Source organism: Fistularia commersonii, chromosome 12, assembly GCF_037954325.1.
Source record: "Fistularia commersonii isolate RoL2024-O1a breed Wild chromosome 12, RoL_Fcom_v1.0, whole genome shotgun sequence".
Classification (NCBI taxonomy): Eukaryota; Metazoa; Chordata; class Actinopteri; order Syngnathiformes; family Fistulariidae; genus Fistularia; species Fistularia commersonii.
In genome coordinates this window covers 10200011-10219311 of record NC_141295.1, presented here as the reverse complement: position 1 = coordinate 10219311, position 19301 = coordinate 10200011, and the positions used below count along the sequence as shown (strand labels likewise).

The 19301-nt window shown below is 42.1% G+C and overlaps 1 protein-coding gene across 1 annotated transcript in view; it reads right to left on the bottom strand.

The window, feature by feature from the left end:
• The window catches only part of LOC147228754 (multiple PDZ domain protein), a 50152-nt gene that overhangs the window by 15031 nt on the left and 15820 nt on the right, over nucleotides 1–19301 (bottom strand). The window contains exons 17-33 of the mRNA XM_086156970.1: nucleotides 18833–19042; nucleotides 18090–18260; nucleotides 17062–17182; nucleotides 14955–15153; nucleotides 8329–8499; nucleotides 7549–7726; nucleotides 7121–7231; nucleotides 6264–6329; nucleotides 5941–6003; nucleotides 5354–5453; nucleotides 3728–3936; nucleotides 2711–2802; nucleotides 2498–2627; nucleotides 2314–2406; nucleotides 1050–1124; nucleotides 595–945; nucleotides 293–376 (exon numbers count right to left, since the gene is read on the bottom strand). Coding sequence (XP_086013096.1) covers nucleotides 293–376; nucleotides 595–945; nucleotides 1050–1124; nucleotides 2314–2406; nucleotides 2498–2627; nucleotides 2711–2802; nucleotides 3728–3936; nucleotides 5354–5453; nucleotides 5941–6003; nucleotides 6264–6329; nucleotides 7121–7231; nucleotides 7549–7726; nucleotides 8329–8499; nucleotides 14955–15153; nucleotides 17062–17182; nucleotides 18090–18260; nucleotides 18833–19042 — 2424 coding nt within the window. The remainder of the gene's footprint in view (nucleotides 1–292; nucleotides 377–594; nucleotides 946–1049; nucleotides 1125–2313; nucleotides 2407–2497; nucleotides 2628–2710; nucleotides 2803–3727; nucleotides 3937–5353; nucleotides 5454–5940; nucleotides 6004–6263; nucleotides 6330–7120; nucleotides 7232–7548; nucleotides 7727–8328; nucleotides 8500–14954; nucleotides 15154–17061; nucleotides 17183–18089; nucleotides 18261–18832; nucleotides 19043–19301) is intronic.

Here is a 19301-nt window from a genome sequence, read left to right as displayed (position 1 = left end):
GATTCTCTTTTAAAAAGTCAGGATGCTCTTATTAGAAATGTACAAATACTGTGCTTTTGTGTGTGTGTATGTGTGTGTGTGTGTGTGTGTGTGTGTCTTGTCATTTCCCTTGGCTCTTGTGCAGAAGAAAAAAAAAAAAAAAAATTCGATTTTTAACTCCGTGTTTACCCGGAAACAAGCAATCTTCCAGGGTGGCTTACAAATCTTTATCGAGAATGTGTGTGTGTTTGTGTGTGTGGTTATGTGTGTGAGAGTGTGTGTGTGTGTGTGTGTGCACGCACAGCCCAATTACCTCTAATATCTGGTCTCCTGCTTGCAACCTCCCATCTCTCTGTGCTGCTCCTCCATCGTTTACTTCATGGATCATTACTGCCCCCTAGTGGAGAAAACATGACATTGCAATACCAATATTACAGAGAAAAAAAAACACTTGTCATATATGTGAAAGCACTTGTTTAAAGATAGCACCAAAGTACCACCCAAGTATTTTGTGTACCAAATGCATGAGCATCTGGATGATTCATTTACCAAAGAAATGTGATGATGACGGGTAAATTCCCCTAAAAGATAGCGAAAGGTGTCGGACGGTCTCACCAGCAGCGTGTCGCATCCTCCAACGATACTGAGGCCCAGTCCAATGTTTCCTTTACAAATCTCTATGCTTGTTTCCCTGCCGGCCATGACCGGACAGCTTGAGGGGTCTGCGGCTGAAGCAGCTGCCGGCCAATTAGACGCTCCCGCGGGAGAGGTTTGCACGGTATTGAGTGATGGGGAGGGGGAAGCGGCGACGGGGGGGTTCGGCGAGGGTTCGGAAGCGACAGAGCGGGGATGCAACGGAGCTGCGAGATGAGGCAGGGGTGAGGAAGAGGAGGGGAGGGAGGAGCTCCTCGAGCGGCTGACGGACAGTTTAACAGTGACCTGGTGTTTGAGCATCAAACTGTGCACCTGAATACAGAGACGACAGGTAAGTCATTAATCATTAAATCGCCGTGACCTTGACGTTGACGGATTCTTTGTGTTCCTGTGTGTGCACGTGTGCATGCATTCACCTTTTCCACTGTCAGCCCAGCCACGGGTTCGTCGCCCACGGCCATGATTCTGTCACCCGCTTTTATCCTGCCATCCTGCAAATACCAGAAGCATGAAAGTACTGGATGTGAATTCGAGTTCCAACCCCAACTGAGGCCCAACGTGAAAAGACAACTCGTAACTGGGTTTATCTGACTGAGGCATTACTAGAAACACCAAATGAGTGGACTCATCACATTTCACAATTGCATAATAATTTTTCTATATTAGACAGTATGTAGAAAAGCAGGTTGGATCGGGTAGAGAAAAGTGTCAGGGGTACTATGTGATACAAGACTATCAGCCAGAATGAAAGAAAAGGTGTACAAGACAGTGGTGAGACCAGCGATGCTGTATGGCCGAGAAACAGTTACAATGACGAAAAGACAGGAAGCAGAGCTCGAGGTTGCAGAGATGAAGATGTTGAGGTGACCAGAATGGATAGGATCAGGAATGAGTCTATCAGAGGAAAAGCACATGTTGGATGTTTTGGAGAGAAGGTCAGAGAAGCCAGACTCATGGTTGGGTCATGTACAGAGGAGGGATCGTGAATATATTGGTAGACGGATGCTGTAATTGGAGCTGCTGGCAAGGAGGTCTCGAGGAAGACCAAAGAGAAGATTTATGGATGTAGTGAGAGAGGATATGAAGGTAGCTGGTGTGAGAGAGGAGGATACAGAGAATAGGGTTAGATGGAGAAGGTTGATTCACTCTGGCGACCCCTGAAGGGAAAGCCGAAAGGTGAAGAAGTAGAAGATAGTTTGTGGTTTAGCTACTGTTTCTTTTTTTATAATATAATTAAGAAAAAAATATATTAAAGGATATGCATAATATACAGGACTGTCTCAGAAAATTAGAATATTGAGATAAAGTTCTTTATCTTCTGCAATGCAATTAAAAAAACAAAAGTTCCTTTTTCATGATATTCTCAGATTTTTGAGATAGGATTTTTGAGTTTTCTTAAGATGTAAGCCATAATCAGCAATATGAAAAAAATAAAAGGCTTGCAATATTTCAGCTGATTTGTAATGAATCCAGAATGTATGATATTTCTGTTTCTGTAATTGCATTACAGAAGATAAAGAACTTTATCACAATATTCAAATTTTTGGAGACAGTCCTGTGTGTAGCTCTACATCTACAGTGCCACACTTTATAGCAATGTATGCAAGCTAATTAATGGAATTCTTGTCTCAGCGAAGAAATATTCTGTTTCATTCTATTCTATTCTAATCTTATTCTCACCCGATAGGCGGTGCCGTGCTGTATGAGGTCCCTGACCACCACTGCCTCCTTGGACTCCTCTTCTCCCAAACAAAGGCCGAGGCCAACGTGGTCCTGATCAGAGATTTAAAAGTGAATCATTCACGCTAGTAGTTTTATTCAAAACACAGGCACGTTGTTCGTTCTACCACAGGAACCGTTTTACCTGAGGTAGTATGATGGGATGGAGGTCTGAAGACGATCCCTTGTGCTCCACAAAGTCTCTCCGGGTGTCAACCGTGTCTTCACTCTCTGTGCCGCCTCTGAGGGTGATGTTACCCGGACCCGGTTTATTTCTATGCGGCAAAATCGAATGAAAATTTGGTGGCACGACCTGCCGCAATTTAGAAAATGAACGTAATACGGCAGGAAATTTCACCTGATGAGAATGATTTTGACTTTAGAAGGAGCGCTGTTGATAATGCTGGTGGCGTTCTGGTGGCTCCGACCGTACAAGATCTGGCCATTGATCTAGAAAAAAAAAACAATGTCAAGCACTTCCTGTTCGACCTTAAGTGTTTAAATCCATCTTTCTCCACATGAATGGCTTATCAATATCTTTGTTTTTTTCACTTTTATCTTATTTATCCTATATACTATAATTTTGCCATTGCCAATCCAGCCAATCTTGGAATTTGTCTGAAAAATCTCTTGTTTTGACACTAATGTCAACTCCAACTGTGCTACTGGACTGTCAAGCCCACACATGCTATCATACAATACAAAACTAGTTTAGTATCCCCAGACAGCCACTGTCCATATTTATTTATCTACTATTTAATGTCCATTTCAACTGTAGTTTTGTATTGCATAACTTGTCATCTGTACATTTCTACTTGTATATTATGTTCTAGTTTTTGTCCATATTCGACTACATTTAATAATGATAATAATTACAAACATAATTTTATTCAAGGTGCCTTACTCAAGGACATCGCACAGACATACAGACAAAATAAATATTTATAGGAAACAATAAAAGGGAGCAATGGAAACAATAAAAGTGCTCAAGCGCTAAAAAAAAAAAAAAAAAAAAAGAGACAGAGCAGTTGGCTTGAGATGTAATAGACTGCTTTAAACAGACGTGTTTTGAGTTGTGTTTTAACATATGTACTCATCTGTATAATGTAATATGGTTCCTACTACCCTATATAAAAATCACTTATAAACACATATATACTGTCAATTTTATTTTTTGCACTTCCGGTTGGACGCTAAACTGCATTTCGTTGACCTTTACTTGTCCACCCGTAATAACTCGTTGAAACTTATCTAATCGAATCTAAAACCAATGTTCATTTCTCACACACACCCCACTCACAGAACAACTATTCTGTTTCTGTCCAGATTCTTGTGCAAAATATTTTATCTATAAATATTTAATTCAGATCTTTACCTCCAGGAGCTCGTCCCCGACCCGTATCCTCCCGTCCAAAGCAGCGGGTCCCTGAGGATCTAGATCTGCCACGTAGACGCTCAGACGGGCCCTGGAACTGTCCTTGTTGTCTGCCAGTCTGATTCCCAGACCCTTAGCTGTGGGGTCCTTCTCCAGCTCGATCATGTGGAGTTTTCCGGAGAGGCTGCCATAACGCTGAAGCATCTTCTCTGGGTGGGAAGAGAGTTGTCGGAAAGAGGAGAATAATTAGGAGATAAGCTTAAAAAAAAAAAAAAAACAGGTGCGGGGCAATGCAGATAATGACTGACACTTAGGGGTGGAGAGGGAGCGATGCACTCTAGGTGCTTAGGTGGGTGTGTAATTTGTCTGGGGAGGGATAATTAAAGCATGCAGATAGATTATAAATCATTTTCTGCAAATGTGTTCGCATGTAACTTTACATAAAGTCTTTGTTAAGAGAATTGTTTAAATAAATCTATTCTAATGGGTACTTGATGATTTATTACAGATTAGCACATAAATAGCTTGTTATCATTTCAGAGGGTGTTTCTGACACTAAAATATCCACACAGGTGAAAATTTAGGAATATAAGATAATGTCACTTGGCCTTCACGCAAGAAAATGTTTTTTAAAGAACTTTTTGTGAGGTGTGTTCGATTCTCCAATAATATGCATGGCTAGAAAGTGCATTCCTGGAAAAATTTAAATAATCACAAGCAATAGGTTGGGAGATTAGCAACATTAAGAGGTAAAGAGTAACCCAAAGGAGGGTAGATTGCATGCTTTGACATGTGTTTTGCGTACAGCTGTGGGCTACTAATAAAAATAAAAAAAAATATAGTTTTCTGAACATAACTGGGTTTGCAATGAAACAGGATGGAAAGAAACATGGACTCCGAACTGAATTATCTCTGCAGCAGAGGTCGAGAGCTACTGGCGGTTAAACCGAACAGACAGACGGGACTTGGAAACGCGATGGATATGGACAGACGTATCCTGGTGAGTACCTGACATGTCCAACTACACAGTCCGCGTCAATTCAGTGTAATTCAGTAACGTCAATTTTAATGTAGGTTGACCTGTTAGTTGTAACCAGTATTTGCAATCGTGTAATCTGGAAAATTAGATGATTACATCTCTGCGATTATGAAATCTAAATGCCATTTACATCGTCGAACTAGCCCGCCTTTGACATTGTAAATAAAAAAAAAGAAGTGAATTAGTCGATAACAGTTTTCTGGCTCACGGAAAATGTCAGGCTCGTCGTACGTGACCTGGGACGCAGGCTGGCACGGAAAATTTGATAGATTCCTGGGAGGAAGTGCCGCGGAAAGATTTTCTGAATTTTCCACAAGTGCGTGTGACCAGCTGACTGAGTGGAAATTCCTGAAACCCATGAAGTTTGAATAATTTACATTATTTACATTCATATCTAATTGTTCGTACCATTTTTGTCCGGATTATGTCGAGTACAATGTCTCTTAGCATATTAGAGGCTGGAGGACATCTTATATGCTGCACTCTATTTTGAGGCCTTAATGCTAATCTTTCTACACCATTTTCCTGTTTTGGGGGGTTTATGGGATTGTTGAAAATGCATGTGTGTCCTCTAAGTGGTGACTTACTCCTGCCCGTGTAATCCCCGTCTTCTTTCACTATCGCAACTGGTGTTGCGGCAGTTACAGGGATTCTCCGGTTCTTTCTATCCAATATCGGCGAAGGTACCTTGAGAGAAGTATTTTGCATTATTGAACAGGCAGTTGGGAAATGCCTTGGGGGTCCTTCAGGCACGAGTCGGACTACCCCTGAGGCTCGCTCTTGATGCGGCGGCGGGGAAGAACCGACAACCGGGGATGAATTAATGAGCGTTATTTTAATGTCAGCTAAAAATAACATGAAAGATGACCAGAATCATGCATTATTTTGCAGCCAACTTACAAGTGCATGCTAAATAACATCAAAAGAATCTGCTGTTTATTTGAGAGAGCTGTGCATCTCCATCAAAGAGGAAAAACAAAGGGTTCGTACAAACAAGGTAGCTGCAAGGGACTTTGAACTACAAGGGTTCCGTTGACAAATACGCTCTTAATTATTTTTTGGAAGCCATGTGTGGTGCAAATGCTAATGTACGGCTGATTTTAGGATCCCGAGCACCCCTGACAAAATACATGTATACACACACATACACACGGAAACACAAGAATGTACGAACCTTAAAGGGGGTAGGATAGAAGGAACTAAGACTAAGGAAGAGACCCCTGGGAGACTCGGCTTCCTAGGATGGCGAGGGAAGACACAGATACACTGTAGTCCTACATGTTTGACTTAAAACTATCTCTTTCAAAAACATTTAAAGCCTATTCTTAGGGAACAGGTGTTAGTGACAAATATATATATCATCATGCGCTGTTGTACATCAGTTTATAAAAGACATTCAGGTTTGTCATTCTTACTGTTTGACTTCAAGTAACCTTACTTTGTTTTATTCCATAACAGAAATTGGAAGTGTATAATGTCAGTGTTGTCAAATGTTACCTTGCGGCTGTGAGAGTTGGGTTGGGAGGTTGGAGAGAGCCTGTCATGGTCGATAAGCGCCGGAGACTGCAGGCGAAACACCAGATACAAAGTAGATGAATGAAAAGCTGCGCATGAATGTGAAATATGGGATACAATGCAGGCTTCAAGAACGTTCCAAGTTACGGGCTGTGACAGATTTCCAGCCAAGGATACGTTCGCGCGATACGCATTGATTGTTAGGACACTCGAGGTTCTTCTATACACAGTACTGGCCGTTTGATAAATGGCTTTTTACACTCAGCGTGTTCATAAAAAAAAAAAAAAAAAACAAACTGGAACCTCAACCCAATTCATTCATTCATTTTTTTGATTATTTACATTACTTATCCTTAGCCACATAGCGACATGCAACCATTTGCTCTGTCATTCACGAGCCACACGGAAACATTCACCAATTCACTCACTTGTTCACACATCATATAGAGACATATAACCATTCAATCTCATCCATACGTCCAGTACAGACATACAACCATTCATTCACTCATTCACATGTCATAAAGAAATGCAACCATTTACTCAATCATTCACTCTTTAAATATAGACACACAACCATTCACTTGTTCACAGCATATAAAGACATACAACCATTGGCTCACTCATTCACATGTCATAAAGACATAAAACCATTCACCCTGTCATTCACACGCCATGCAGAGAAATACAATCATTCACTCACTCAACCGGAGAACCTGAAGGAAACCCACACAACCACGGGGAAAGCACACAGAAGTGCTATCTACTGTGCCACAGTGCCGTCCCAGCCCAATTTGAACCTCCTTAAAATAGATTTGTTTGTTCCCGAGACACATTACTTGTGAGTTTTGCCGTATGGACTGAACCAAGAGGACGACGGAGTCTCCCGCCTTTCGAATGGCCTCCACCGCCTGCTCGTGGCTGGCATCCCTCAGGTCTACGCCACACACCTAGGCCACAAAAGCAAAAACAGATACTGGATGAAAAAATAATAACATAAAAAAAAATATTAAAAAATAAAATAAAATAAATAAAAAAAAATGTATATATATACATGTATATGTAGGCATGACAGAATTACAGAGTTTAAAGGTCAGAGATATTTTTCTTTCACCGGTTACCTTCTGCGTTCACAGACACTAATATGCAGATACAATCAAGCCTGCAATTTCCTACAATTTGTCATAATTGTGGCTGCCTCTCAGTCTCCACAACAGACAGGGACAATCAGACACACACACACACACACACACACACACACACACACCTCTAGTATTCTGTCTCCAATCTGGAGGGTGCCATTAAGCGCTGCCGGGCTGTCGGAGCTGATATACTTGATGAAGACTCCCCTCATCATCTCCCCACTGCTCAGTCTTCGCCCCATTCCTCTGCCTCCCATTATGCTGATGCCCAGGGACTGGCCCACCACTCGAGTTAGCAGAACACTGAAACACAAAGAGGTACGGAAAGTGACACCTACACATATTGCTGGGGCCGAAAATCTCGCCGATTATACATCGCCGGGGCGATGATGAATGCGCGACTCCCCACCCCGCCCCCCCATTTCCCCGGTGAGGACCTACCTGGTATGAAAGATTACCGTGACAATTTACAGGAAGGAGGATTAATCCAACAGGCGCAATTTTATTTTCCTCAGCCTCCCTCTATCTACCGCTCGGGGGCTGAGAGTCGTACAGATTAAGTCAAAACAATAGAATATTATTCCTGTTGGGGAGGAATACACAAAAGCTGCGCCTTGCACAAGGAGAAGCTTACGTGATTTATCCAAGCAGGGACGCAGTCATAAATACTATAAGTACAGTTTGGGACATTATTCTCTTTTTCCGGGTGTAAGCAATAGGAGCGTGTTTAGTTTCGGCGGCGAGCATCCCAGACCGTGCCGTCAATGTAACCTAAACACATCGGAGTTACGCTGAGCCTTATTTGACACGCACATAATTGGAAGAGTTAGAGGGCATCATGAGCAGACGTCACGTCACAAGGCGAGGAAAAATGATATAAAGGTCATTCATTGTCATTCACTGACCTTCTTGGTGGATCCCATGACAAGGGCGTGCGAGACAGGAGTTCTTCTACTCCGCTATCCGGCGCTTTGCTCTCAGCACTGCTCTCATCCACCGTCGTCGCCAGCGCGGCCTCTCCGTCGACGCATCCTTCCTCCATTTTCGGGCAGGGTACGGATTTTGGAATTGCCCAACTGATGGCAAAACCCATGGTGTTACTTGAATTTTTATTTTCTTAATCAGCTAGAAAAACTATTGCTAAAAAAGGGGGAAAAAAGGAACATTTTTCTGTCATTTTTCTAATGAATAGCTGCTCTGTTATACATATATATATTTAGCTAATTTCAAATGTTGATCATTAGATAAATTCTAAAAGACATTGCTGCATTGCGGTTCTTTGACTGAACAGAGTAAAGTACCACAATTGCTGCGACTCCTCGAGTCGAAGTGAATAACTAGGTATCCTGGCGTATTTTGGTATATTTTTTTTTTCAAGTACAAACACAGAGAGACCCGTGGCTGGCGGTGCCCTACCTCGAATGGCCTTGAGAGGATAAACTACTTTGGGTTCAAATAACCCTGAAAACACACATTTTCTGCCAGCGAGGTCACGGCGCCGAAGTATATTTACGCACAAGAGCGTGTGTGTCTGTCTATGTGTGTGTGTGTGTGTGTGTGTAGGGAAAGAGAAGGACAAAATTTTTCATGAATATGTTTAACGACAGAGGGCTGTAATAAGCCCATGGAGGTGAGTGATAGCGGTGCTATCTGCTCAGCTGGAGCCTATAGCCAGTTATGTTACAGAAGAAGGCAGAGTAAATGGTTTTCAGGGGCTGAAAGAGAGCGGCCGGGGAAGGAGAGGAAGAACGGGGCGAAGTCAAAAAGAGTGCAAGACAAGAGAGCGAGACAAGGTGGGGGGGGGGAGCTGATGTAGACACAAAGAGGAATTCCGGTGGAGAAAAGGGAGAGAGACAATGTATTGGAAGATGGGCGAAAGAAAAGGCTGCAAAAGTAAAATGGGTGGGAGGGGAGGAGAAAAGCGGAGGCATGGAGATGGGGGACAGACAGAGGCGAAACAATTCATTTTCGCTGACAGTCAGCACTGAGATCCATAAATGAACGGCTAAATATAACTCGGAGATTCAAACATTCAGAGAGGCTCTCGCTTCTGCCGGAAAAAAGAGAAAACGCGGACCGGAGGAGAGACTCGTAGAATTTCCTCACGGACGCGGCTTATTAAAGTGGCGGGAAATAACTCGGGCCATTAGCGGGGGCCTTAAGCCGCTGTGAAAGGAAGACATGTGATGTGTTACAGTAATAAATTCCCGTCCGCTGTAAAATTAAGAGGGTGAGGTTGTTATGGCGAACGGCTCGGATTCCATACAATGCGCGTCGGAATGTATCAACATGTAATAAAGCCTTGAGACTTGAAGTATAACATAGTAATAAAACCATGGCAGATTTATCTTGCTCTCTGGGGGCGGAGCGGGGATTAGAAGACCATAAATAATAGGCTGGGAAACTTACATTACCTTGAGCTAATGGTATGGACTAAGGCGGAGTCTTTTAACTGAGCTTTGAGCGAAGCCGGGCCGTCGACCGCAGCCGGTTCGAATCTGACCAAGGCGGGGAGTCTGAGAAGCGGAGCCGGCAGAGTTCGGCCCAACAGCGGGGACGCGGCCGTGACCGACGTGCGCTCCGGGGAAGGGGATAGCGGGATGGGTGAGGATGTGCCGCTGTCTGTCGTAATCACAGCCAGGGAGGGTAAACACAGGAGCGAGCGGTACTCATCCACATGATGCGCTGGTACATAGGTGATACTGAGGATGGAGGGGTGGAGGGTGGGTTGGGTGAGGATATTCACACAAAAGAGATTTAAATTAAACACTTGAGAACAAGGAACAGGAAAAAAAAAAGGACAATACAATTAATGAATTGCACAAAATGGATTATTAGAATCATTAGTGAATCAACCCATCCCTATTTTAATCAATGTTTCCCATTGAGATCAATGGAAACCCCATTGATCAGTGCCCCAGCGCCAAATATAACACTGTACTTTTTTGAAACTTTTACTATGGATACATTTGTGGCAAAAATACAGGAGAGAATCAATGATTATTAACAAATTATTACTATTTCTGGTGATCTTTCTCCTCTTGCCATCACTTGTACTCAGCGGTTTCTTCACGCAAACGTTAGGCCTTCTTGCTTTTGACTTCGTTAATGCTATTTCCAGCTAGCTGTCTTTCAATTATCCAAACTAACATTAACTTTTGTACATCTAAGACTTGAGACTGTTGGTTCTTTAACGTAGTCACTCCTTTGGCCACATCAGCTGTCATTAGCGCATTTTTCTTCTCCAGGATTGTACAGATAGTTGACTTAGCCTTGTCGTAGTAACACTGCTCTCACCTTCAGCTATAATTTCCTTCTTCAGATAGACTGTAATTCTTAACGTCTTCTTAACACCACTAGCACTTTTAACTATTTTTGGAGACATAACGACGGGCTAACTTACTTAAATACGGCACAAAAAGCATGATAACAGGAGATCACAACAATGTAAACAAAGCGGAGCACCAACCACTTTTGCTGCTACACTACAACGCGGAAAGTCCGAAGAGCCCATTTGATCAAAACTTGAAATTTGGGACTATTCTATTTAATATAAATACCTAATATAAGCATTTTGTTAAGCTGCGTGTACATTTAAGCGATGCCTTGGAAAAAAAAATAAAAATAAAAAGGTCATTCGACTAAACTGCTGAGTGGATCATTAAAACCCCCGCCTCCCACTTTCATTCCTGTGTGCACTGGTGGACATGCTGTTTCGAGGCCGCTGAGGGAGCCAATTTCTCAGTTCCAGTCACGGTGGCAGATTGAATATGGAGGTCTTCCATGCTAAACTGTTGTGACTTGAAACAAGCAGACAGCCTGTCTTGTCTCAACAGAGGCGGTTTGATTGTGACAAGCCCTCACCCTCCCATGTCTGTCTTACTCGGAGGCTGCCAAAGCGGCTTGCGTCTGCCTCTTCTCTCCCTTAGTTTGTCTGCGACGCTGTCAGGAGGAGGCAGTGTGAGCACACTTAATGTGTGTACTGTGTGTGTGTGTGTGTGTGTGTGTGTCTCCCAAAATTCAAGAAAGCATGTGCGCGTTCAACTTGTGCACGCATCTATGAGAGGCTCTTTAAAACGCTCTTTTATTCAGAGGCGCGCTGTTCAAGGTGAGATGAGTGATGAATTATTCAGATATATTTCCCAGCGCAGGAAAGAAGTGTTTTTAGATGTTAGACCATTGAAAGGCCCTGCATGCATGCATGCGTGTGTGTGTGTGTGTGTGTGTGTGTGTGTGTGTCAGTGTGTGTGTGTGTGTGTGTGTTCAGGAGAGAGACAGAGAAGTTACAGAGAGCGAGTGAGTGAGTGGGTGCTTTGCAGGCCAGCAGGCTGGCGGGGGTGAGTTGGGGGGTCTTCATTTATTCCCAACGAGCTCTGACAATGCTGAGCCGTAACTGCCGGTGTTAGAACGAGTGATGATTTATCCACTTTCACCGCCAGCCATCTTTAAAATTTCATCACCTGATTTGATTTCAGACAGTTGACTCTGAACGCAACTTCAAAACCGATGCGGATGTGGAGATCTGGAGTGGGATAATTTCAGTCGTGGCTTCTGAAGCAGCAAAAGTCTTGCTTGTGATTGGAATACATATGTTTGCATTACAAAAGCAGATCTAGCTACTCATTGGTAGACGGGTAAGAAATGTGAGCCATGAGCAACCGGTGTGTTATGACGGGTGAATTGCCAGTGGCATTATTTCTTTTATGGATCTTATAGCTATCGTTGCATCATGTAGCTGTTACTTTTACTCTCAGTAAGAAATCCCAACCCTTATCTCAGCCGGTCGAGGCAGAAGGCAGCCCGCGTTGAGCTCCGATCCGGTTTCTGCCCGGTAAATAGGGTTTTTTTTTCGCCAGTGTTCATATCCCAATGCATTAATGCCGTGACGAACAGAGAAATTTCCCTAAGCATCACATACCGACACATTGGACACCCGTTTCTCTTCATTTCTTCGATGAACCATGGTGCATCATGTCTACATCATATCAATATCTATATCTAAACCTAACCTAAATAAAAGCAGTTTGTTTTTTCCACAGCTGTCTGTTCCTTCACTGACGCTGGAGCGAAAAATAAGACGCTTCTGACAGTGTGTCGAAAAATGACAAGAAAAGGTTGTCCTACGTGACTCACGTATGTGATGCAGGCCTGGGAGTGAAAAGGTGTAGATGGGCAATGCTGGATTTCTGTCAATCAATTTAAAAATGTGATCCGTACCTTCTCTACGGGTAAAGTTTCATGAGACAACTGTGTTGCGATCAGGTGCCGTATAAATACAATACAAATACAAATACAAATACAAAATACTGACTTGACTATTGTTAAAAATCTTATTTGTTGCAATAACAATGTAATTTAACCTTATTCATATTTATGAGCTAAAATTAATATGACTGGCACCGTGTTACGTGCTAAATTCACTACTGTACACTGAGTTAAAAACAAAATATTTATTTATAATATGGTTTTAAAGTTTAATAAATAATACTCTATTGACCACATGCTTCAGCCAAGATATACATTGTGCTGAAATCAATAGGTTTTCTTTCATAAATTACAAAAAAAAAAGGTTAGGTACAAGATCACCTTTAAAAAGGGTGATGAAGTAACACTTGTGAAACCATCACTGTTCATTTTTTTTTTTCCAGCGTTATTTAAACCGCATCGTCTGGAGTGTACCGTTGAGAAGATCTTAATTCATTCAAGGCGCAGCCAGATCAATAGTATTCTGGGAGCAAATAACAAATGGCCACCTTTGACCTTGGCTCAAAGGGATGGTTGTTATTCCCTTCATTTATTCATGTATGTGTTTTGGGCAGAATAATTATAAAGCACTTCAAGGCAGGTTCTGAATACACTGGAAACATGAGCATGGTTATATCAGGAGGGGTAACTGTGTTTTTCTGAAGAGCTTGAAATTATTCCTGGGTGACCCGAAGTGGATTTATCACACAACTGCACCCAGCACTCTGCAGAAATGGGCTCAGCGTGCCTTTTTTAATAGTAGATACAACTTCATTTCTCATCCTCTTGTTGCTGACTGATCAGCCTTATCGCCACCCTGCTGTCTCCCAGTGCCTACAACACAACAATTACTATTGGGAAGCATCTTTTTTGACCATTGACGTTAATCTGTTATATGAATTAACAATAAATGCAGTTTACCTTCATGATGGTCATGTTTATATGGGATGTAGATGTTTAGTTTGCACCACAACGTGCTGCTTTTTTCTCAGCTATGCTCTGCACCAACCCTTATTTCAGGAATTTGGATGACCGTACCTTGTTGTCAGACAAAAATGCTCAAGAGCACATGAGAATCTGCAAGTGGATTTTAATTTGGGCCAGGGGAGTGCAAACTTATAAAGTAAAATAATGATATGCTTCCAGATAGTGTTAATAATAATTAATAATTTATCCTTTAATAACCCCCGTGGGTAAAACCATGAGCAGTAGGCTGCCATCCACCAGCGCCGGGGAGCAGTTAGGAGCTCAGCGTCTTGCTCAACAACACTTCGATACACTAGGAGGAGTCGGAAATCAAGGAACCTTTGAACGCCTCCAGGAAGACGATTGCGCTACCTCCTGCGCCACGCCATCCCACAAACTTTTAAGCATATACCCAAACAGGGACATGAATACTGGACTCTTAGATTAAAAGTCTGTTGCCCTACCGACTAAGCTATCCGGGCTAAGAGGTGTTTCAGATCTGAGCTGGTAAATGTGAACTAGGAGAGATTTGTAGGTTAACAAAGGCATAGGCATGAGCAAATACAAGACAAAGATGTTTATCAATGAAAGAATTCAATCAATGCAATAATTTAGAAATAGCAATAAGCATGTAGCATAAGCAATAGAAAGCACTGACAAATTTAAGAGTTATATTCAATCATCGGGGCACTGGTCGCCAGTCAATCGCAGGTCCACATATATAGACAACCAAGCATTCACTTACTCATTCATTTGGGGCAATTTTATTTAGAAATAATATTTTTGGTAATTATAGAAATTGAATTATGACCACCGGTTGCAGTACTTGTAAACTGCTTATTGTGTGTGTGATAAAAACATTCTATTATTTTGTTCATTTCTAAAATGGGTTGATGTAACAAGAGTTTCAGCCTGTACCTATTCATTCAAAGTTAAGTCATTTTTGAAAGTTTTTTGACTTTTATGTGAATTACTGTTTTCGTGTTTCCTTTCTATTTATGTTTAGAACTCATGTATATATAGTGCCATTTATTTATGTATTTATTTGATCCAACAAGGTTGAAAAGACCATAATAAACTCACAAAACTGAACTGCAGGGGGTAATAAAATCACAGAAGTCACTTTTGATTTTGACATAGAAAAAAAAAGAAGCACTTTTGAATATAAACAGAAGGAGACCTAATATAAAGATGACATGTGGAACAAAAACTCTAAAATGTTCCCGTGAAAGGAAAAAAAAAAACAAAACAGCATGCTTTTTATATCACAACAACTATTTTTCCACTCTGTAATGCACCCACGCAGCGTTAGAACGCTCACCTCATCTCTGGCCCTATGACAGAGTGTCTGCGAAGCGTAGCCCTGGCCTTGGCGTTGGTCAGATTGGAGGTAGGTTCCCCATTGATGGCCAAGATGGTGTCACCCACCCCCAGCCTGCCATCTTGGCTAACAGAGCCCCCCTGGACCACGCTGCGCACCAGCATGCCTGAGCCGTCCTTGATCGCACTCACCGACATCCCTGCCAACAGGCACACATGCAGCGTCAAACACACACACACACACACACACACACACATGCACATAGGTAAGTGGAGGGTTGGCTAAAGCTGATTTGAATGCATGCCAAATAGACAAACAGTCGCCCAAACAGACACCTGACAGTGGCATATTCAGTATAATCGAGGGAGACACAAGGCCGATTAGCACACAAACACGGCTACACATGCTTGACATTTAACGGGCTCATCCTTCACAATCACGGGCGCACTGACAGTAAAGACACACAAGTTTCACACCCGCAGAAGGGCAAAGGGCACAGGTGACCAGTGGAGTAACTCATGCCAGTTGAATAGACACCTGGCTTTGGCATTATAAATGTGGATGCTAGGCTGATTACACAAACACTTAATTGATTTAAACAGGAAGTAGCGACTCGGTTGGGTAATATAAACATGCATTAACACATGCACACGCACACGCACACACGCACACACACACACACACACTAGATTGGAAAGACTGGAGATATTAGATAATGGTAGACTATTCACGTCCACAACACTATGGTCGTACAAAATTTGAAAGTGCTCAAAAAAAATGACTTATGAGCTTATTCTTGATCAATATATTTATTTTTTTGGTTGATGTTACATTCAAATTTACAATACAATCATAGTGCCTGGGATACAATCATTCGGTATTGTGGCTAATTACACAGGACATCCAGAAGACAAACATTTCAAAGACATGAAACAATGTTTTTTGAAAAAAATGTCTTAATGCAGATGAATCAAAATACTATTACAGAGCCAGATAATCCCAAATCTATACACAAATACTGCACCAAAAAATGTAATTATTACCTTAGTCTAGAATACCACATTAAATGTTCTACCTGAACCACTACTGTGATCACTCACTACTTACGGGTACAACATAGTGGAGTTGATCTACACCATTGAAAACCAATTCTTTCATCATAGACCCTTTTAACAAAGTCATAAATGTGCCAAGCGAGCAAAAGCCTCTGATTGGTCCATTGATTTTTTTTTTCTTTAACCATCTTGTGTAAAAAGCCCTCCATAAAATAACTGCTCTACGAAGAAGGGTACATGGCACCTAGTGGGATGACACTAGCGCTAAAAAGATTTGTACTATTCGAGAGTTGCTGATTAACAATCCTGTGTATTGGAGAATATAGACACGTTTCGTAAGTTTAATTGGACTTAAATTAATTGGAAAACCCTCCAAAATATGTATTCTAAGTTAGACTGAAGGTCTTAGCAGGTTTGACCTATATTGCACTAAACGGGTGAAACCAAAGAATGCAGTGCCAGTCGAACTGGAAACGATGACCTTGGGTATTTCTATCTTTTACATTAACTCTAAATGGTTATACAGACAAGAAATGCTACATCTTATTACAGACGTTCAGAAAATAATAAAGAAAAAAAAAAGGGTTCCCTTTTGCTTTATCGTTCACGGTGCAGAAGTGGTTTACACTCCGCTGTTTCCTTCCTGTCATGATTTAATGGCCAAACATTAGTTGTGCTTTCCGAGCAGTTAAGACAATGTACTCCCAAGTGCTGGAGTGGAAAACAAATAACTTAAAAATCAAGGACACCAACATTCATTTTGAGGCTAAATATAATGTGTTAATGTTATTACAAATTTCACATTACTTTGACAGCACCTACAAATACACAAACACACACATGCAGGCACATACAAACACAGGCACACACACACACACACACACACACATGCACACAAAATCATGACTTCCTCTCAGGTATGATGATCATATGACTTCATCATTCCTCTTCAAGGGGGTTGCCATCACCACCACCTAGTATCGCCCTTATGGTCACACCGGCGATGTACACACACCAAGACAGCATCATCATGAGAAAGACGGAGAACATACCAAGGCTATGGTTGCCCCGGACAACAGTGATTGTCTTCTCAAAGCTGATGTTTGGCGGAGGCTGGCCTTGGAGCTGGCTGTTCTCTTGCATGTTGACAAAACGCTGATGCAACTGGTTTTCCTGCATGGGAGAGGACAGAGGTTGCGGATGAATAAAGGTAAATGAAAGCATTATTATGACAAGGCCTATGAGGATATTAAAAGAAATATAGTCAACCCTCTTTGCTAATGAACTTTTCATGAAGTCACCCAGAATCCGCCGTGCATCCCAAAACCCCCTGGTGTCGGAAATGTGACATATCACAAAAAAAAAAAAAAAAAAAAAAAAAAAAAGATTCAAAAACACGCTCATTCCTCAGGGTGACAGGGTGAAGGACTGTGGTGCGAGTCTGACGTGTAAAAACAAGCAGAGAGGCAGACTCCGCGGTCCCGCCGGACGCTTCACAAAGAAATTGGACAGGGAGATCTTCTTTGAAAACTTCACGGAAAGTGAGCATCACTGAAGTTCTGACGTTACCTTTGCAACAAGCTCCCCTTTGATGAGTAAACTCCGACACTTGCTGCTCTGAGTACAAATGTGAGTGCGCATGTGTGTGTGTGTGCATGTGTGTGTGTGTGTGTAAAATGTCGAGTTGCTTCGATATGCTACCGTGCAACGCCCGGGTGCTAATGCGGGTGCTTTCACCAAGAGACAATTGTTAGTAATTTAGAAGAGCGCGGTACAAAAGACAACCTCAATAGAAGATTACAATGGAGAAACAAGTATTTGACAAGGAGCACTTTCTCTGCATCTGGCCCACTGATACCGATACGGCTCGGCCGCCTCTTTGGAGAATGTAAACAGAGGGAGCATAGAATGACACGGTAATCTTCTAGCAAAGGAAAAAGCCACATATCGAATCTCAGGTCTGCATAGTAATGAGCTCAGTGTCAAACAATACAAACCCTATGGATGCCGTTTGAAGATATCAATCCAAAGCACTCATACTATTTTTACATAAACCAAAGTCTATATTGCCATGCCTTACCATTGTGCTTTGGTGTGGCTGGCCGAAGCAATGGTCGTCCGAGTTCCAAATATTCGGGTTGACGCCCGCTGCCTCGGCTAGCAGGCTTATGTGCTCGTGGCCCTCCGTGTCATCGCCGGATGCCCGCGTGCTCCTCTCCGAGATGGGCGTCAAGCCGCCGCACAGCTCCAGCTGGGAACGGGAGATAGGGAATTTGAAAATTAAGTCGGGGCTGTATTTCAAAAAAAAAAAAAAAAAAAAAAACGACCAAAATTCACACAGGAGCAAATTAGGGCGACAGATTAAGACACCCCCTCCCCCCGTCGCTCCCCCGCATCACTCCTCATCTGCAATGTGGTCAAGTATTGTGCTTGTCTCTAAGTAACATTAAATATTCAAACAGCCTGTAACCGGATTCTCTGCTCCTTGTTACCAAGGCACAGGCTTAAACAACAAAAAAAAGGGATGATTGTAGCGTGAGAGAAAAATCAAGATATTAATTTAATTTTCTATTAATATGTTATTATGTTGGTTATTAATTTACTGCTATCATATACACTTCATAAGCTCCTTTTCATTCAAGTGTTGTGTTAGTGGTAAATTTACTTCCTTTTGTGTAGGTAGGGTAAAAACGCCACAATTGAGAAATAAGTCATCAAAATATTTATTTAAACATGAGATTGAATGCATATGTCCAAATAGGTTAATTACCCAATAATGGATTTTGTTAAAAATGTACATAAATAGTTCTTTTCTTCACTTACAGGCAGGGGTTTAGCGACGCCGATGCGCACAGGGCCGTATCCGGTGGACTTGAGGACGTGCACGGCATAGTCCAGACTGGAGCCCTCTAAGTCGGTGTCGTTGACATACACGAGTCGATCACCCGGCAGGAGTCGGCCGTCTTGGTCCGCAACGCCTCCGGGCACCAGAGACCGGATTACCAAAACTGTTTTTGTGGCGTCTTCCGGATCCTTTTGGGAGAAGATATGAATGAAAAAGACGTTTAACGAAAGAAATTCGGGAACAATTTGATATATGCATGGAAATGTGAGTCGGTGTGTTGTATCTTAAGCCTTATATTTATTATAGGAAGAACAATAACAATCAAATATGGTTTACATCTCAGATAATCATGGTTTAGATTTAGATTTTAGATTGAGATCCTTGTTTTTGACCTTGAAAATGCTAAAAAAGTCCCACTTGAACTGTCTCTCCGAGCGACACCACTGT